An 18,874-nucleotide genomic window follows, 5' to 3' on the forward strand; every position below is an offset into this window, starting at 1 on the left:
ACAATTTAAATATACCATGGTGTAAAATTTTTTGCTTGGATAATTAAACACAAATATTACCTGTAAGTGTAAGTGGATTTGGTTCTTTTTATTACCCATGAAATAACGTGTATTTTTGTGCACTATTGGTTTCACAGGCAAGCATAGAAATATCCAGCTTTGACATACCTGTAATATTAATCACTTTTATTAATTAATGTATTGGAACTAAATCTGTCATCTTGTTTATTTTATTCCCCCATTGTGTTAGCATTCTTATTCCTGTTCTTTGAAGCAACCTCCTAGCACAGACAACTTTTCTCCTTGGTCATTGAATAGTACTGGACAATTTGATAATTGGCTTATTGATTATTTCTCCCTCTTTTGAGTTGTAGATTCCTTCTCTGTTTTCATAGCAACAGTATTCTATTTAATAATAAATTACAGTAAATTCCCTTTTTTTCGGTTGGAAACACATCCAAGCTGAATACATGTTTTTGTTGCCTGTTTTTTTTCCCACAGAAACTAGTAAAGTGGACTATGTCCTATTTCAAGCTGCTACGGCGATAATGGAAGCAGTTGTAAGAGAATGGATTCTCTTGGAAAAAGCTAGTATTGAGTCACTGCGAACATTCCTTCTAACCTATGTCTTACAAAGGCCTAAGTAAGTATAGAAAACACACCTTTGAACATGCAGCATCCTGCATAAAGTCTGGGTTGTCATTTTTGTTTCCCTGGGTAGCAGTGCAAGATCATTTTAAGAATTTGTATTCTAGTCTTAGCAGTTAATTTCTGTCAGCTTTCCCTTATGAATTCACACCAAATATTTGAAAAAGAAATGCATTCAAAATTTTATTGAGCATTGATGTCCAGAATTACATGCAAATATATTTGTATAATTTTGTTTACAGCCTTCAAAAGTATGTTCGGGAGCAGATTTTATTAGCGGTAGCGGTGATAGTGAAACGGGGATCATTAGACAAATCAATCGACTGCAAAAGCATTTTTCATGAAGTCAGCCAGCTGATCAGCAGTGGTAACCCCACTGTGGTAAGTACTTTGGTTTTTTTCTTCAAAAGTTCAGCTGTCTGTATCGGCAGCTTATGTTATATACTGAGTGGCTATGAAATATTTTATACTTCGCTTATCCAATTAGTCATTAAGTTGGTAACTACTCACTCATTTACCAAATTGAAGATTGTTTAATGTTTTGGGACTAGGGGTAGTACATGTAGCTCTTTGCTATACAAGGAGACCATATTTTTAGGGAATGTTTTTATGAATAGTTGCTTTGAGTGCCATACTTGTGGGTTGGTAGTTTATTTTGGGGGGTTTTTTGTGTTTTGTTTTTTTTTTAAATATTATTATTTGTTTGTTTTCCTTTTTTCTCTGGTTTTCTTTAAACTAATAGTAAGACCTAAAACAGATTTTCCGTTAGCTGGGAGGTTCTTTGCATACTCCATTCCCCTTCCATCTGTGCAGTGCTGCACTCTGCTGCAGCTCAGCTGTTGAAATAGACTGCGAGCAGGAGGCATAGGCCTCTGCTGTTCTTTGGGAGACAAGTAGGTGGAGAGAAAGGGGTGTGAGGAAGTAAAACATGGAATGGAAATACAAAACTTATTCTTGATTTAATGTCATACTACTAGGGGTAAGTTACCCCTAGTGTTACCTTCGATACTGAGCTTGAAGTGGAAACAAGGTGTCCAATATCTATCTATGCATTTAGTGAAATTCCGTTTGCTATGCCAGGGGATAAGTTTAGAATAGGTCATAATAGAGGCATGTAACTAGAGCTTAAAGAGAGGTGATTTTTTCTCCTACCAAATGAAAATCAAAGAGTATATGGATTCCACGCTGAAACTTTAACTGAAGCTTTTCTCAAAAAAAAAACAACCTTGAGTGAACTGGCTCCTGACTGCTGAGCTTTTGGAGCAGCAGTTATACTAGATAGATGGGAGGGGCAAATGTTTAACTCTGAAAATTCAATCAAAGTGTACTAGAAGTAATCCAGCTCATGTCATGGTCCTAAAAATAGTGTGTCACCTCTGAGTAACAAGTAATATTGCTCCAGGGTATGGAAATTTCATTTAGTCTTGTAAAACTTAATTTCACGGTTATTTACCTTAAGGAAACCATTTTAGCCTTTTGATTCTGCATAATTCGGATAGAAATGGGAACTTATTAGGAAGAACTGAGTTAATGCTTTTTTTCACGAAACATAGTCTTGTTTATTAAAACGCTGTTACAGCTGAGGTTTTCAAGTTTTATGCATGACACTGTGTATGCTCATGTAGTTTGTAGGATCTTTGCATAAAGCTAAAAAAGCAGCATAAATAGAAACGTGGACTTTGAACTAAGTAATGCACTGTCCAGCTTGTACAGTTGTATTCTCTGCATGCACTGTCTACAGAAACACTGCACACAGCATACAGCAAGCTAAGACTGCTTGCTCCAAGCATATCAACCATGCTGTGGAGAAGAGTATGTTGCAGAGGAGCTCTGGCTGGGGGAAGGGGTACTCTTCTCCAAGTTCAACTCACTGCCAAATTGAGCTCAGTTTTTCATTTCCCTTTATTTCATTTTCCTTTTATTTCCCCCTCTTCACAAGTATTAATTTCTCCATAGTTTTTCCGAAATATTTATGCTTAAGTTTTAAGAATGGTATTGAACATGTCTAGGATATATAATGATGTTTTCTATTATGGCGTGCTAATAAGACTTTAATAAGTAAAAAATAAGACTTAATAAGTAAAAAAAAAAGACACGTGATGCTGCTGAAGCATCTTTATGGCACAGTATATGGTTGTTAGTCTTTGGTAAACTGGTTATAAGCACATGGTCTCATGTGGTTTATATTATAAACCAGTTCTCATTCACAAAAATGTTCTTGTAATCTTCTGAGACTTAGCTGCAGGAGAGACTCTGGTACTGGCACCCAGGACTGGCATGTGCAATAATAAGCAGTAGTAAAATGCTTTCTGAAGGGAGTCAGGCCATGCCTCTTGTATAAACATGTAACAACTTTGAAAAGCTGTACAAAATAATTCATACAATGAATTATTTATTATTTTAGTTATCTTTTCAAATATGGCTGGGTGGTTTTGTTTCTTTACCAGTGAACCTGTCGCATTCAGCCATGCCTGTGGGGCTGTGTGGGACTCCTGTGGTGCAGTTGCCTTGCTGCTGTGGGGAGTCTCAGCTAAGAGTGCTTCAGGGTATGGTGTGAAGCCCATATCCTGAAGGGAATGGTGCTTTCAAGATATATGGATAGTGTCCTGCACTGTCACAGGTGTTTCTGGAGATTAGTTTCTATTAGTTACTTGTAAATACAGGTTTGCATTCAAATCAGGGAAGATGCTAGGATGTAAGCATTGAAAGAGATCAGTAGGTGTTTTCTGGTCCTCTGTGCTCCCCTGTGGAAGGAATCATTCCATTTTTCTGATGTCTTTCCACTGGTGTGATACACACTCTTGCCTCCTTGTACACTCAAGCTGCAGAAGGATATCATACCTTTGTGACTCCTAATTATTTTTCCAGTTTCTTTGTCCTTTCTGTATCCTTCTCAGCCTTCTGTTATGACCTTCTGCCCACCCATTTGTGTTGTTCTGCCTGAGGTTCGCTACACTTGAAGTCAGCAGCAGGTCACTTCATATTTAAAAATACTTAAAGCTCTCAAACAAGAGCTATCAGCAGCTTTTAGCTGCTGATAATTGCTTAGAGCATGGTACTAATAACACCAAGGCTGTGGGTTGGATCCCCATATGGGCCATTCACTTAAAAGTTGGACTTGATCCTTGTGGGTCTCTTCCAACTCAGAGTATTCTGAGGTAATGGCTTTTTACAGCAGTTTATAATTGAAAGTCCATTTTAAAAAAGCAAAGTATTCTCTGTTTCTTACTTACTTTTTCTTCCCTGTTTGCTTTGAATCTTCTTGATCCATCTTTACCTTGCAAGAATAACATAGGTACTTAATCTTTTCCATTTCCTGCAGCCCTCTACCCACTTTCTATGGGATGTCCGTACTAACTTTGTGATTATCAGAGAGTCCTGCTCCCTGAAATCTTTGGGAATTTTGAGTAATATCTTGTCAGGATTGAGTCTTGATAGTTGGGGTAATAAGGAGGGCAGTGAATGTAGATGGTAGTGTCTGATGAATGTCCTTCTGCATCAGGGATTTGATGTGCTTACTACCTCAACTTCTCAAGTTCTAGTTAAGATCTTCAGAGATGTATGCATTTTGAGGCTAGAACTTGAAGGTATATAGTGGCAAACTGACATGTATGCAAGACTGATGGATGAACTGTTGAGAATGAAAAAATAAGAGGGAGGTTGAAAGGAAGATAAGAAGAGGAATTGTGATGAGAGTAATAAAATGGCTTTAGTGTTGAGTAATCTTTTAATAGTGGAACACGGTGTACATATTAAGGAAATAACAGACGATAAAGAGAGTTAATACTCCAGGGATGGGAAGGATGCATGGTTAGAGCCAGGTTTAGAACTGGAATGTTGGCTTCTGCTGCTGGTTGTCTGTCATTTGGTGCTTTATGAATCTCACAGAAGAAACCTTTGTTTGAGAAGAAAAAACAAACTTTTAGTCTGGCTGCTGATTATTTATAACTGAGTTTAGGTAGTAATCCTCTAGAAAGACAAAGATTAGCTTTAGAGTTCTTGGTTTTGTTTTTTCTGGCTCCTTTATTATCAATGCAAGCCATCCCTCTGCTTGTGAAGGAGAATCTGTAATCTCCCTCTGACAGGAATTTCAGGATCTCTTTTCAAAATCTTCATCTCTCTGGGGGACAGAGCTTCTGGCATCAGACACAGTATCTTGAGCCAGTCTTAAAATTCTAAATACATGTTTTCTATCACTGATTTTAAGATTTTGGAGAATTACGTGGGCCAAGTCTTTCTCAACTATAAATGCCTTCAATTTCTTGACCTTTGTGTTCAAATATTCTGCTTTTGCATAGCTGAAGGATTTCATTTGTCCTTCATCCCTGCCAGAAGGACAGGAATCCTGGCAGCTAAGTGACTGACTCCCAGGAGGAGGATCTGGTCTGCATGTGAACACAGTCAGATTTTGTTTAAAACCAGACCAAGATATGGATCATACCTTGATTTCTTCCAGTATATGTGTAGGCAGATGCAGAGGGGTCCAGCTGCTATAGACTTGACATGGGACTGGGAAGCAACAGAAGCTGCGTCTTTTAAGATCTGCAGTGCATACAGTAGAATATATTTTAATATAAAGCTCCATATCTGAAGGCTACATATTTTTTTTGTATATGGAAGATTTGTCAAGACTCACTGGGAAAGCTTTGGAATCCTAACAGTTCCTTCTCTTGCAAAATTTTTAATTGTGTTGTTCTGTTTCCCAGTGTTCCTAGTTGGGTTAGAGAGAAGATTCAGCTGCTTCAGATTACCTAAAGCTTCTGAGGGATGTGAATGGATTTCATGTGAGCGGTGGGAAATATTAATAAGCAAAACTCTAGGCATTCATCTTCACTGAGGTTAATCTATCCATTATAGTGGATATAGTGGATGCCTGGATAACTAGTTATATTTATTTAGCATTTGCGGTTCTTGTTTCTATTCTTTAAAGGGAATTTTACTTCTGGAGACCTGTCTAGCTGTTACTGTTTCATGTTGTATGGTAGGAGTTGGAGAGGCCCTCCTGACGTTCACATTTTGACAAAAACATATGTATTATCCATCCCAAGTTGTGTCTTCTGGTCTAGTAAAATTGTTACCTTGTTCTATGAACCTCATTGCCCTTGAGACATGTTGAGTATAAAAAAGAGGGTGAACCAGGATATTTAGGCTGACAAGTTCTCTTTAAAGGCCTAAATTAGTGTGTTAAATGCTGGTTTGGGAATTTTAGGAATCTAGAAACTATTCCACATGTGAGGTTAAAACTCAGTGATAGAAGCGTAAAAGAACTTTAAACATAAGTGTTTTTTTAGTAGTTGAATTAACCAGGGTGCTTTTGCAGTTCTCAGATTTTTCTCTTGAAAGGGAGCTGGCTTTACCAGAGATGCAGTACAGCAAGTCTCCAGCTTAGTTGCTTAATACCCAGTAGAAATGGATAACCCCCCGTTACATTTACACTAGATCCACAGTTTCAAAGACAGGGCTGGGAAGAGAGGAGATGTGTTCCAAGTGGTGAGGTGTGCATCCCCTGTTCTATGTATGGCATACCCTCTTTTTCCTCAATTTTGCCATCTCATGAGACTTGTGCCTGTGGAGTCCCTCACCTGTGACCTCATGGACTCACTGGGATAAAGGAAATTGTATCTTTCCATGTGTTGCAGCATGTATTTTTTTTTCATTACAGCGGTGTCAAATGAATAAATAGGCTTGAAGGGAAAAGCCTCTTTTAAGACAATAGCTGCTTGGTGTTTAGTCATTCTTCCTTTCAAAGGTACTGCCCTTTCATAATAAATGTGTTCAGTAACATACTGGATGTTTCTGTTAGTCTGCTTAGAAACAGCCCCTTCTCCCTTACAGCCTCTCCTTTTATTCTTTGGGAAGATCTGCTGTGGAGCACAGCTGTGTAATGCAGCTCATTTGACGTAGCTGGCAGTATGGCAGGCAGAGGCAGGCAAGAAAGACCAGGAATGAGTGCTGGAAAAAGTGGGGGGAGGAAGGACACCTAGCCACCCAAGAGCACTTGTTGGGGTGGTGTATATTCAAAGCTGAGTGCTGCTGATGGTGAGCTGCATGGCTAGTATAACTATTCATTATTTTGAGTTTAATTGAAAATCCTGTATTTGTTCATGCAGCTGTGGTAGGAGCGAGGATCCAACTGGTGGTGTTCAGACAAGAACCTGGAGAAGGATATGTTACCTTTATAAATGGTTTTTAGGCCTTCAACTTCTTTTATGAGATTACATTTTTTTTCTCCTGATTTCTGCTTCACAGCTTTGCCTGTCTCCAGAGAAACAAAGAAAAGCATGTTTTGCACCCTGTGTTCCAGCAAACTGCCTGGACCTCTTCCATTATTAGTAGAGGCTGCTACTTCCCTTCTCTCTTTGTCCAAAGCCTGCATGCTTCACATGCCACAAGATCCTCTGGCCCATAGTGATTCACAGTGGAATTGATTTTCTCTTTCTCAGCTCACCCCTGGGCATTTCCCTTGGTTTGGCTGGGACCCCCAAGGAAGGGGAAGCAAGCTCTTGCCTCTTGTGCTGCTGTAGCTCTGACATGTTAACCTGGTGCTGCTCATATGTCTTTGCTCAGTGGCAGACAGGGAATGAGAGGAAAGGAGTGCACTACCCAGCCAGTCCCTTACTGCTGACAGCAGCTGTGGGTCCTATTCCTATCATCCTACCCTGCTCCATAACCTTTTTTCCACCAGTTGGCTCATTTGGGAAAGAACAGATAAAAATCTGTGGGTTCTTCCTGGTGCTTGCTTACATTTCTTCAGAATATGTTCTGGTTTTCTTTGGTTGGGAACCACTACTTCAGCTCCTGGGTCCCCCAGCCACCTTGCAATACTTCCATGTTGAAGAGCTGGAGTGGCCCCCATTGTTCTGTGTACATAAAGATATTTCTTTTGGCCCTCTGGCTGTCCTCTCAACCTTTCAGTTTGAAGTTGCAACTTACGTTCTTGTGATTTAGATACTCTGAAAATGCTAGCAAAAGCAGCTGTGCTTATTCAAGGAAATTAGAGGAGAAGTCTGTTATTGCCTTTATAAAGCAAGCCTTGCTTTAAACAACTTATTTAGTAAAATTGCTTTTGATGCATTCTCATTACAGAATTCTGTCAGGAGCAATGCAGCTAATTCTGCTTCTGATACATTTACTCTCTGATTCTTCCTGCTCTTGTGCAAGTTAAGTTTAGATAGTTTAGGGATACTATTAAGTCTTCACATGGCTTTCCTTTGGTTTCAGTAACAGAGTTTACATTATACATATGGAGACAAAAAGTCCTCTAAATGCATATTCAGGCTGGCAGGGATGTAAAGTGACAGGGTAGATGTTATGATTTGCTCAATTCAGGCAAGACCTTCGTTCTTTTAAATATGCTTACTGCTTTTTCTGTAAGTATAAATGATGCGTGCAGAAGGCACTGCATGTTAGTTTAGGTTTTGTAATAAAATGAATTTTTTAATCAAACCTCTGACAAACTAACTGTATCTCTGCTCTGAATTCAAAATGAGGAAACAATTTTGGTATTGGAGTTCATTCTGCTTTGTCTGTTGGCTTTATTGCTGCAGAGCTGGTGTACCACATGTCCATTTTTTCCTAGGGTGTATTTGAACTCTTCTTCCTTTCAGATGCTTTGTAACCTAACTACCCTCAAATGAAGCACTTCATTTATTCCATGGGCAGCCCAGGCACAAGTGTGAAATCCCTTCAAACATTACTGCTTTAGCTTCTTTTATAGGGGACATTCCATTTGGAGGAATAAGTTGTATTTACCTTTTACATCTTTATGAATGATATATAAGTGTTGTTTATTGTTAAAATGACACACGGTCTTTCTGTAGTGTCTGTGTTTTATTAAAGCCATTTAAAAAGAAAACCACTAAAAGGATGTTACTACTGGGTGTCTGATTGCCAAGTTAATCTCTTATCACAAGTCCCATTGATCTTCTGTTTGAGCAGCTGAGAGTCTATTTTATGTATAGCGATCTTTCATAAAGTTTATTCCTGGTAATAAAGCTAACTGGGGTGAGTGCCAAGCTATTCTCAGAGGCAATCCTCTCTCTCAACAAGAGAAGGATTTTATTTTGTTAGATGGGCTTATTGTTTGGGTATGTACTTGTGGCAGAACTAGTGAAATTGCTAGGGAGTGAGTCAAACTAGGTTCAGAGGTGTACCCTTACTGGTATGAAGTTAATGGCATTGCTGCACAATGGACATTCAGATCTGGCTTTTAATATGATGCCCAGAGTCACTTGCATTTTCTACTTATTCCAGTGTCCTATTACTGATTTGCATTGTTTATCCCTTCTGTGGTGTGGCAAAAACCTTAAAAAAAAAAAATAAAATTGAAAAAGAACCAAAAAATTCCCAGCAGAAAACAAATGAACAAACCAACCAACTAAAACCACACCAAAAACAACAACCACCAACCAAAGAAACCCCAAAAGCAAAACACAAAAACCCCAGAATCCCCCACCCAGAATTTTGTGTTAAGTGCATTCAATTTTCTTACATGTAAGAAGAAGAAATTTTACTTCACATAGCACACCACTATTGGTTTCTCTGAAATTGTTGGTTTTCATATTTTTGAAATCTTTCTTCTGATAATATTTATGTTGAGGTACTTACTGTCTTCACACCAAACATGTCTGTGTATTAAAAAAATGTAATTCAAAATATTAGTAGTTAACCTTCAGTAAAATTACTTTATGAAAGTCAAGTTTTATTTTTAGTAAAATTTACTTGAGCTTTATTCCAGAGTTTCTAAAATATTTTTGTCTATTCAGGGAAGTTTAATAGATGGCTGGGCAAAAACTCTTTTGAGCTGATAATTGGTTTATACTCATGAAAATGACCATCTTACTGCTATGCACAACAGTCTGTATAAATTCCTATAGTCTTATGGCAGTTCTGAGAAGCAGTGGTGGTTTTGCAGAGCTCTGTGCAAATACTTGACATTGCAAAGTTACGGTCTTATTTGTTCCTCTGCTCTTGTCTGAAAGCTGGACTCATGGTGGCTGGCATCTGCCTTCTAGGAAACCAGTCTCAAGCCATCTCACCTCAGCCTGTTGTTGCAGTAAATTTTAAATTGCTGGCCAGTATCTTCTCTTTGGTCTTCTCCTGCCCTGGTGATCTGGATATACGGGAGTGCTTACAATTCTTTATGGATGCAAGGTGTAAGCGCAGGTGCCAGAAGCATGTGGATGTGCAAATGTTGCATATGAGGCCCTTGAAATGGCAAGGGAATGGGGCAGGATTTGCACCCCAGGTATTGAAATACCAAGTTAAGGAAGTTGATGGGATGCTGGGAGTTCAGTAGGAGGGAGTAGAGTAGAGGGATGCAGTGTGCCCTGGTATTGGCAGTGAGCTAGCCTGCTGGATAGAATAAGGTGTATAAATCTAGTAACATAATTTTTCTCCTGTTATGCTTAAAGCAGGTACTGATGTCCCAGAACTATCTGAGCTGTCTCTCATTGAAATCAGGAGAACAGGTCAATGCTCAAGTGCTCAAGCTGCTTTATTGGACTCTTAGCAGATTCAGTCAGCTTACCTGTCCCCATTGCTCTTTACACTTTCGAAGAGATGTCCCTATCATCAGTCATAAAATTTAACCTTCCTTTTAAATTTTTCCTTGAAGTCAGGAGAAAAGCACACAAAAAAAATCTGTAGCACACTTTTACCATGCAGTAGCACATTACTCTGTAAAGAGAAAGGATAAATTATTACATACATACAAACAAACTGGAGAAAAAGGAATATGCTATTACAGCTAATATTTTTTGTAATCACAGTGGGAACAAACTTTTCTTCCTATTGTTCCTACCCATTTGAACTTGGTGATTGATTTTCCAGTAACTGGCAAATAACTGCAAATGATGGGTAGTCTGCATCACTGCCCTGCTCGTCCTGTAGTGGTCTGGGTGGTGGCTTGGTGTCCAGATCTTAGTATGCTAAAGCAGAAGCAGTTTAGTTTCAGCCTGGTTGTTGTACTAATGGAGCCACTGATACCACTTGGTAATCAGGGTATGTTACAGAGCATCAAAGTGTACAGATTTGTAATTGCAGCTAGTGATGTCCTTATGTCATGAGTCAGTAATTTAAGCAAATAAAAACTTGTGTTTTAAACTTTTTAGATAGTCATGTGAGAAAACTGCATTGTTTCTTTAAAAACATGTATTCTGATCTGAAACATTGTGCTAAAGTCAGACTTGAGGGGCTTTTCTTAGTTGTTAGGGTTTTGGTTTTATTTTACCCAGGTTAATTATTTTCATACATGACTTTTAATGTTTAATACTCAATACTAGTCTATGCTGTTTTGTTTTTTTTTAAATATTAGATCAAATCTGTATGTCCTCTAACTAAAAAAAATATTTGTTGTGAATACCTTGCAGAGAAATTAGGAAATAAAATACTGAAATGTTTGAGCCAATTAGAAATACTTCTAGTATAGAAATGACAAAGTTGCAATTTTACTGGAGTAGTTTAAATTGTGATGCTGGTTTTCACTGGCTAAATGCTTCTTTAGTCGTATGTGTTGTTTGACAGAGCTGCCTGTAAATGAGAAATAGTCTGCTGGAAATAAATAATTTCTTTAAAATGGGAAATCTTTTACTTAGCAACTGATCAGGAATATGCTGATCTGCTGTACTTATGGAGCTTTATTGCTTAGTGGAAGAGAACCTGTGTATTATCACAAAGCAACTATGTTTGATCTGTCTGGAACTTATTTAGCAAGTAAGAATGTTAATTTAGTGTTTACTGACTAAGATAACTAGTCGTCTGGGGGGGTCAAGGTACTGACTTCAGAGGCATTTCTGAACAAAGATGTTGCAGTTGGTGGGTGGATGGCACTGGTCTCAGCTGTTGTATGAGCTTGCATAAATAGTATCATCTCCACTTTAATCTTTCGGGTGTTCAGAGGTAGTGTGCATATTTCTGTTTAACCCCTGGACACTTGCTGGCATGCATGACCCTTTAACAATTCCTATCCCTCTGTCCATCCCTGGCACCTTGGCTCCAAACAGTCTGGGAGGATAGCCAGTAATTTTGGAGCTTTTTGTAAAGAACATCTCTTTAACAAAAAGTCTTTTTATTTCAGCAGCATACGCTTTCTATTGTGCTTGTTACAGTAGTGTACACACAAGTCTGAAGTACTACTTGCACCTCCACTGTGCAATACTTGGTCCCCTTTGTGTGCAAGGATCAGTTAAAAGATATTAAAACTGGTGATGATGACTTCTGGACTTTGCATCAGGAAAAAAAGCTTTTTTTTTTTTTTTTTTTTGTATTTCAAAAAACAGCAACAAAGGCTGGAGTGTTTCATACAGCAACTTGGCTTTTAAGTAGTGTTTTAGATAAGGATTTCAATTACCTTAAATTTTAAGAATGAAAAAGATAATTAAACCTTCAGTCTTCATGAATCTGTCTCTCTAAAATTAACATGCCTTTTTCTCACCGATTTTATATCACTTCAGAAACATAATTTTGATAGAGTAGATTTAAGGGTTATTTCTGAGGCTTGTCAATGTGGTGCTTTGGAGGGAGGTACTCGAGATCTTTCAAGTATCGGAGCTCTCTGTGAATTCCTCTCCTATTTTTTTTTTTTTGATGGGGAGAGAGGGAAAAGATGTAGTAGACAGTGTTATTGCAGGTGTTGTTTTTGACAAACTTGTATCACTTTTGGTGCTATAAAGTTAATCATGATCAAATACCAACATGGTAAGTGTAGCAAATGCAAAGAAGGGCCAAAACAAACTTTAGAGTGAGCTGTACTATTAGATCAATAGAAATAAGTGGACAGTGAATCTTCCCTGAGGCTAATACCTGTAAAGGCCTGTGCACAGGGAGACAAAGTAAATGGCAAGGCTGGGAAATGGTTTGCACTAAGTTGGTTTCATTTGTAATGATTATCACACAGATGCCAGCTTTTATATTCCTCGAATACTCAAATTTCTTCTTTAAGGATGGAGCCCTGGTGATTCCAGAAATGGTTCATCCAAGGATCTATTTTCCAGAAAGTTTGACTTGTTCTAGTTTGTGTTAGAAGGAACTGAAGTAGTAGTTGTATTAAAATGCTAATAAAAAAATTAAGGACACTGTAGGTGCTATTGCATTATTGGACATCTTTTAGTTATATTATTCCCCCTTATTTTTTTTATAGCAAACTTTGGCCTGTTCCATTCTAACGGCGTTGTTGAGCGAGTTCTCAAGTTCAAGTAAAACCAGCAACATTGGACTAAGCATGGAGTTCCATGGTAACTGTAAACGTATATTTCAGGTAAACTAGTTCTGTATTGATATATGCTACCTCTCTTTCTAAAATTTAACCATTGAGAAGCAAAAATACCTTGTGCCAGCTGCAGTCAGGTACACTGTGTGCCTAAAAGCATTTAATAGGACAAATACTGGAAATAATGCAGATACTGGCTACTTCAGGAAAACTGTTAATGTATTTTTTTAAAACATGTATCAAAAATGTGCAACCCCTTTGTGCCCATTTTATGAATCTAGAGCTACAGATCTTTATGCCATTGGACTCTTTAATTCCTTGGCTACCAATTGCAAACAAAACGAATACTCTTACATACTGGAACAATGATAGTCTTAAATATAGCTTTGGTTTAAAGCCAAGGAGAGCTATGTATGTATTTAAAAATATTATTGCAGATGGTGTAGTCTGGTAGTCTCTCAGATGTATTGTTTGGCCAGTCAGAAATGTTTATATGAAGGCATTGCTTTAAACTGACTGTTGTGGAAAAACTTACCAACTTTTTTTCATGCCAAAGACCAACTTTTTTCTCCACCACTTATTAAAAACATATTGGTTTTTTATCTTTTAACAACTAGTATTTATATGAGGATTTTTTTCATAGTCTTTGCAAATGTAATCAATTAATTTTGACAAAAGGTGGGGTTCTAACTGGCAAAGTATTTCCTGTATTTTAATGAAAGTAGGGTGAAACTGGAAATTTATTTTTCTCTCTGGAAAAATATCTTATTGATCAACGTTTCATTAATGACTGAGATACTGAATGTATTGTGTTCATCCTGACTGTAGGAGGATGATCTGCGGCAGATCTTCATGCTCACAGTAGAGGTACTTCAGGAATTCAGCAGACGTGAAAACCTCAATGCTCAGATGTCTTCAGTGTTTCAGCGTTATCTTGCACTAGCCAATCAGGTCTTAAGCTGGAACTTCCTTCCTCCAAATTATATCCTTTTCATGTCAGGCCCTTTGCTTCCCTTGACTTGAATCACTTCTTGGGTGAAGAATAAAGTCTTCGCAAGGAGAGTAAAGCATAAGACTTAGAAGCTTTGTGTTTAATCCTTGATTTACGTTTTCTTCTGTTAGTGCTTTTTGTGGCCACCATACTTGCTAAGAGATGCTCTTAGAGAAGCTGCTATTAGTCTTCATTAAAGTTTAAAAGTATTTTATATAAAAGAGAAAGCACACAGAGCACCCACCTTTTACAGGTTTATGGTCGGTCTGGTTGGTGCAGGGAGCAGGAAATGTGCATTGTGCTATTTCAGTGTAGAACCATATGGTGAAGAGTCTAAGCCCTGTTCAATTTTTATGCAGAGATCTGATCTGTCCTACTTTTCTCCCTCAGAAGAAGTAGGGACAGGCAAATGCCTTGTCATGTAGGAATATGCATGTTCATGCAGTTAAACTAACTCCCCATAAAAGAACATGGTATATGCTAGAACACGGAACTTCTTCAGACTGAAAAAAAAGTATTTGGTAGCTGAGAAAAGAAATGTCAACTTCATTTTACACTTTCATTTTATATTAATGGCTTTAATGGAAGCCACTGCTTCCACTTTGATACTTTTGTGATATCTGCTGATCATTAGTCCAGAGAAAGGTGGAGCTGGAAAGTAGAGGAGGAAATTGGAATCAGAAAGAGAAAGGCTCTTAGTGAAGGAGAGAAGAAAAATGTTCAGTCCAAACAATGGGCTAGACAAATATTGTAGAAGTCCTCAATCACAATCTGCATTTATTAGGGGTTTTAGACAGCATGTGTTGTAAATCATTATAGCATCTGTTTTAATAGCCAGACTGCCTTTAAGAAGCTTAGCAAGCTTTCCAAGAGCCAAGTTTTTAAGTTGGTTTATAAACTTTTTTCTTAAAACTTTTGAAATTGCTACCAAGTTATACATACTGCAGGAAGCTTGATGTTGCTCTCAAATCCACTGTGAAGGATTTTATTTGCTTTCCTGGTGTGACAGTCAGAAGGTGATACCTGTGTGTTTTTGTTTTCTTTTAGTCTGTTCATTATGCAGCAGGCAGCAAAAGTAAATTTATTTGAAACTGGATATTCCTTCGTTCACATCTGTAAAGCAAAATGCCAGTTATATTGGCTTTAAGAAAGGTTCCATGGATTAAAAGTAAATATCCCACTTCTATTCATCCCTGAAGTGATTTGGCAGGGGTTCAGAGAGGAATTCAGCGCATGTGCCAATAAAATGGAGACTGTGGTCATTATTGCACCTTATAAAAGTCTTTGGAAGTGGATTTGGAATTTCAAATAGAAAGGAAATGCTCTTGTATTGTGCAGAGGTGGTTCCCTCTGAATTTTAGTCTGGCTCTGCACAAACTTCCGGTGTAGTTCTAAATACAGCATCATAGAATGTTAAGGGATTGGAAGGGACCTTAAAGATCATCCATTTCCAACCCCCCCTGCTGTGGGCAGGGACACCTTCCGCTAGACCAGGCTGCTCAGAGCCCCATCCAACCTAGCCTTGAGTACTTCCAGGGTTGGGGCATCCACAGCTTCTCTGGGTAACCTGTTCCAGTGCCTCACCGTCCTCACATGAAGAAATTTCTTCCTACTATCTAACCTGAATTTCCTCTCAGTTTGTGCCCATTACTCTGTGTCCTACCACTGCAGTTCCTGAGAAGGAATCCCTCTTCAGCTTCCCTGTAGCCCCTTTCAGACACTGCAAGGTTGCTACAAGATCTCTACACAGCCTTCTCTTCTGCAGGCTCAGCAGCCCCAACTTTCTCAGCCCATCTTTGTAGGGCAGGTGCTCCAGTCTCCTATCAACTACATGGCCTCCTCTGGACTTACTCCAACAGTTCCATGTCCTTCTTACACCAGACAACCAGACGTGTACACCAGGTCTGTAGCCAGTACTCCAGGTTGGGTCTTACAGGAGCAGAAGTAGAGGGAGAAATCTCCTCCTTCAACCTTTTGATGCAGCCCAGGATGCAATTGTTCTTTCTGGGCTATAAGTGCACATTGTTGGCTGATGTTGAATTTTCCATCAACTGTCACCCCTAACTCCTTCTCTGCAGTGCTGCTCTTAATCACTTCTAACCTGTTGGTGTGCCTGGGATCTTGGTGTAGTTAAAAAGTGAAGGCTGTAGTTCTTCATGAGCTCTTTGTCCTCAGCTAAGGTTTGTACTAGTGAAACCAGAGAGAGAGAGATCCATGCAACGTGTGGAGCCTTGGAATTCCAGCTTTCCTTTATACATCTAGATAATATGAAGTGGTTTAGGTGTTAGTAAATAAACGTCACTAGAAATACCAAAGCAAGACGTACTACTGCTTAATCATATTGTCTGCTATTTGGCCTACTTTAGATACTACAGCTGTTAAACAAGTTTTGGCCATTTCTGGAGATCAGATGGACCTAAATGCTCTTAATGGATCCAGTTCAAATATTTTTGTAATTTCTGATCCACCTGAAATCTTTTTGTTTTCTAGCATTGGATATTTCATTTTGTTCTAAGAATTACAGCACCAGCTTGGGTCTTCTTTATTTATGTATCAGCCTGTTTTCACAGAAGTTGGAACTTGAGAAAAGTTGGTCTTAGCTGCCAAAGATTCAGGAACTTTTGGGGTTTACAGTGGCATGTTAATTGTATTGTGGCATATATCTCTTTTCCTTAAGATGACCTCTTTAACTGTTGATTGTTAGCTCTTGGGCAGTGAAGCCTAGCTTGGCTATAGTTTCTAAATAGATAGCACATTACATAAGAATGTAAGAATTGCTGTGTTGATTGATTGGTTAGTGTCCTTTTGGTGTCCTCTTTCCAAATCTTGACATATGCTGAAGGAATAGGCATAAATTTAATACTTAAAGCATGGAGTAAAATGATCCATTGTATTCTCAGATAAATCTTTTTTCCTTTAGTTGGTATTTCCTCTGGCAAGATAGTATTGATTCTCAGTATTCCCTGCAGCACCACAGTAATCTGCAGTATATTTATGTAATATTTAGCAAGATTCTTGTATCCCCAAAAAGGGGAAGTAGCATAAATGTAGATTAACTGTATGGTGGCTATTGCACAGTGGCATGTTATTCAAATCCCCAGATTGTTAGAGTGGAGTCAAAACATACCATTTCTCCAGAGTTCTGTGCTGTTATAAAACAACATTGTAAGTGTTACATTGTTAAATGCAGTTTTGGACAGTGTTGCCACCAATTGTAAGCAAAGTTCTAATAAGTCTGCTCTGTCAATTGCTACTGTGAAAGATACATTCTGGAATATCCACCTCCTTGGAGCAGCAAATGAAGAAGCTCTGGAACCTACCTAATTTCAAATTGGAACTCAGTATTTTTAATTTATCATGGGATGTGGTGCCTGCTGCAGTACGAGGGACACAGCACAGTGACCTAGGAAGCCTCCTTTCAGTCATGTCCAGTTTCTCCCATTTCATTTTCCAGCAATCATCTATTGTTATTTTTATCTGCCACCTTGAGATATTAGTTTACCCGGTGTTTGTGGAGGCTTCAGAGACAGTATCTTGTGGCATGTTGGCTTCTGCACAGTTTCTTTTTTCAGTGCTGTTACAGTATTGTTAAATGTTATTTACTTGGATGGAGCTAGTTTTAACTGCAGCTTTTCTTAAATGAATGTTTCAACTAATTAAGGAAGTTGATCAGTACTAAAAAGTACAGCCCTCTCCTTTACAAAATTTCCTTCAAAAGTCTGACTTTTAGTACATTGTGAGTACCCAAAGTCTCCAGTTAAGAAGCTGAATGTTGCTGGGCTTTAAAACACCTTGGCATGGACATATATATCCTTTGAAGTCAGGATGTAATTATAAATTCTATCATTTTATTTCCAGAGATACTTCTCTTGTTTACTTTGGGATTTTTCTGTTCCTGGCAGCTATATTCCAATGGACTTTGGCTGAATGTCCTTAAATGTAGAAGTTCTTTAACAGAACATAAGAATTGTGTGCAGCTGTCTCCCATCTACAGAAAGGTGTCTATCATGTGTCATTAAGAGCTGTCATAGAAGTGCTTATCCCTTATTCTTCAATGTATGGATTACAGTAGATGAATAAAGAGATACTTGAGCTTTAGTTCATGTTTTGGGTTTAGTGCCTGTACTTGCTCGGAGGCAAGCTGGCAAATTTTCAAGTGATTGTAGAATAGGGAGTTTAAAATGCAGGTTATGTAGACCTAGTGGTTTGCACTCTACTAGTACACATCGTTGCTGTTCCATTGGAATTGTTGATCCCAAGGCAGTTGTATGAACAGACTGAAGCTTTTGTCTGATCTGAATGTTTTTGTGTTCCTTGGCCATGGAGTTAGAGAGCTCTTCATATCTCTGTTTTGAAAATGTCTTTTAAACCTCAAGCCAGGATGAAACACCTGTCTGGGAGGTTCTGTGAACCAGATAGTCCTGCAGACTTTTAAGATTTGAGCTCAGTCCAACCCAGATTGGTAGCATCTGTTGTGAAAGTGCATGAAAGCCACACAGAAAACTCACAGTTGGTTTTGAGGAATGGTTCAAGTTGGCATTGTTGCTGGAAAAGTATCCTGCCTTATCACCTCTCATGAGCATGATGCTGAACAGGGAACCACCTGGCTAAAAATGTGGTGGGATTTTTTTTTAAGCAGGTTTTGGCCCCTGGTTTGATTCGTTGCACAGCTACAGAAATGATTCTATTTGTACAAAGGAGTGACAATGTAGATTTCTTCAGCTGCTTTCCATAGGCCTTGTGTTTGTTAGCGGACTGGAATTACCCTGAATTTACTGCAGCAGTCTGTTCTTATCTGAAAAATGAAGAATATCCTGTCTATTACTTGGGATATAGGGCAAAATTCAGTATAACTGAAACAGCTGTATTTGAGAGCTACATTTTACTTTTATCAGACTTTTATCATCTACTGCTTTTAGGTGAAAGCTGACCTAGCTTTGAAATCCCTGATGTTTAGAAATTATTTCTAGGATGCTATGTGTTTTCTTGACAGTCCTTTCTATCAATTTTGAGCAAACCCAAGAACA

At 38.4% G+C, this 18,874-nt stretch overlaps 1 protein-coding gene across 2 annotated transcripts in view; it reads left to right on the plus strand.

Annotated features, from left to right (window-relative positions):
* The window catches only part of XPO4 (exportin 4), an 80,816-nt gene that overhangs the window by 23,567 nt on the left and 38,375 nt on the right, over nucleotides 1-18,874 (plus strand). For both annotated transcript variants that reach the window (XM_005516257.2, XM_088051351.1), the window contains exons 3-6: nucleotides 502-643; nucleotides 891-1,029; nucleotides 12,788-12,904; nucleotides 13,685-13,838. In XM_005516257.2, coding sequence (XP_005516314.1) covers nucleotides 502-643; nucleotides 891-1,029; nucleotides 12,788-12,904; nucleotides 13,685-13,838 — 552 coding nt within the window. The remainder of the gene's footprint in view (nucleotides 1-501; nucleotides 644-890; nucleotides 1,030-12,787; nucleotides 12,905-13,684; nucleotides 13,839-18,874) is intronic.

The sequence above is a fragment of the Pseudopodoces humilis genome, chromosome 2, assembly GCF_049639895.1.
Source record: "Pseudopodoces humilis isolate 2021_Gansu_Grassland_sample_001 chromosome 2, ASM4963989v1, whole genome shotgun sequence".
Classification (NCBI taxonomy): domain Eukaryota; kingdom Metazoa; phylum Chordata; class Aves; order Passeriformes; family Paridae; genus Pseudopodoces; species Pseudopodoces humilis.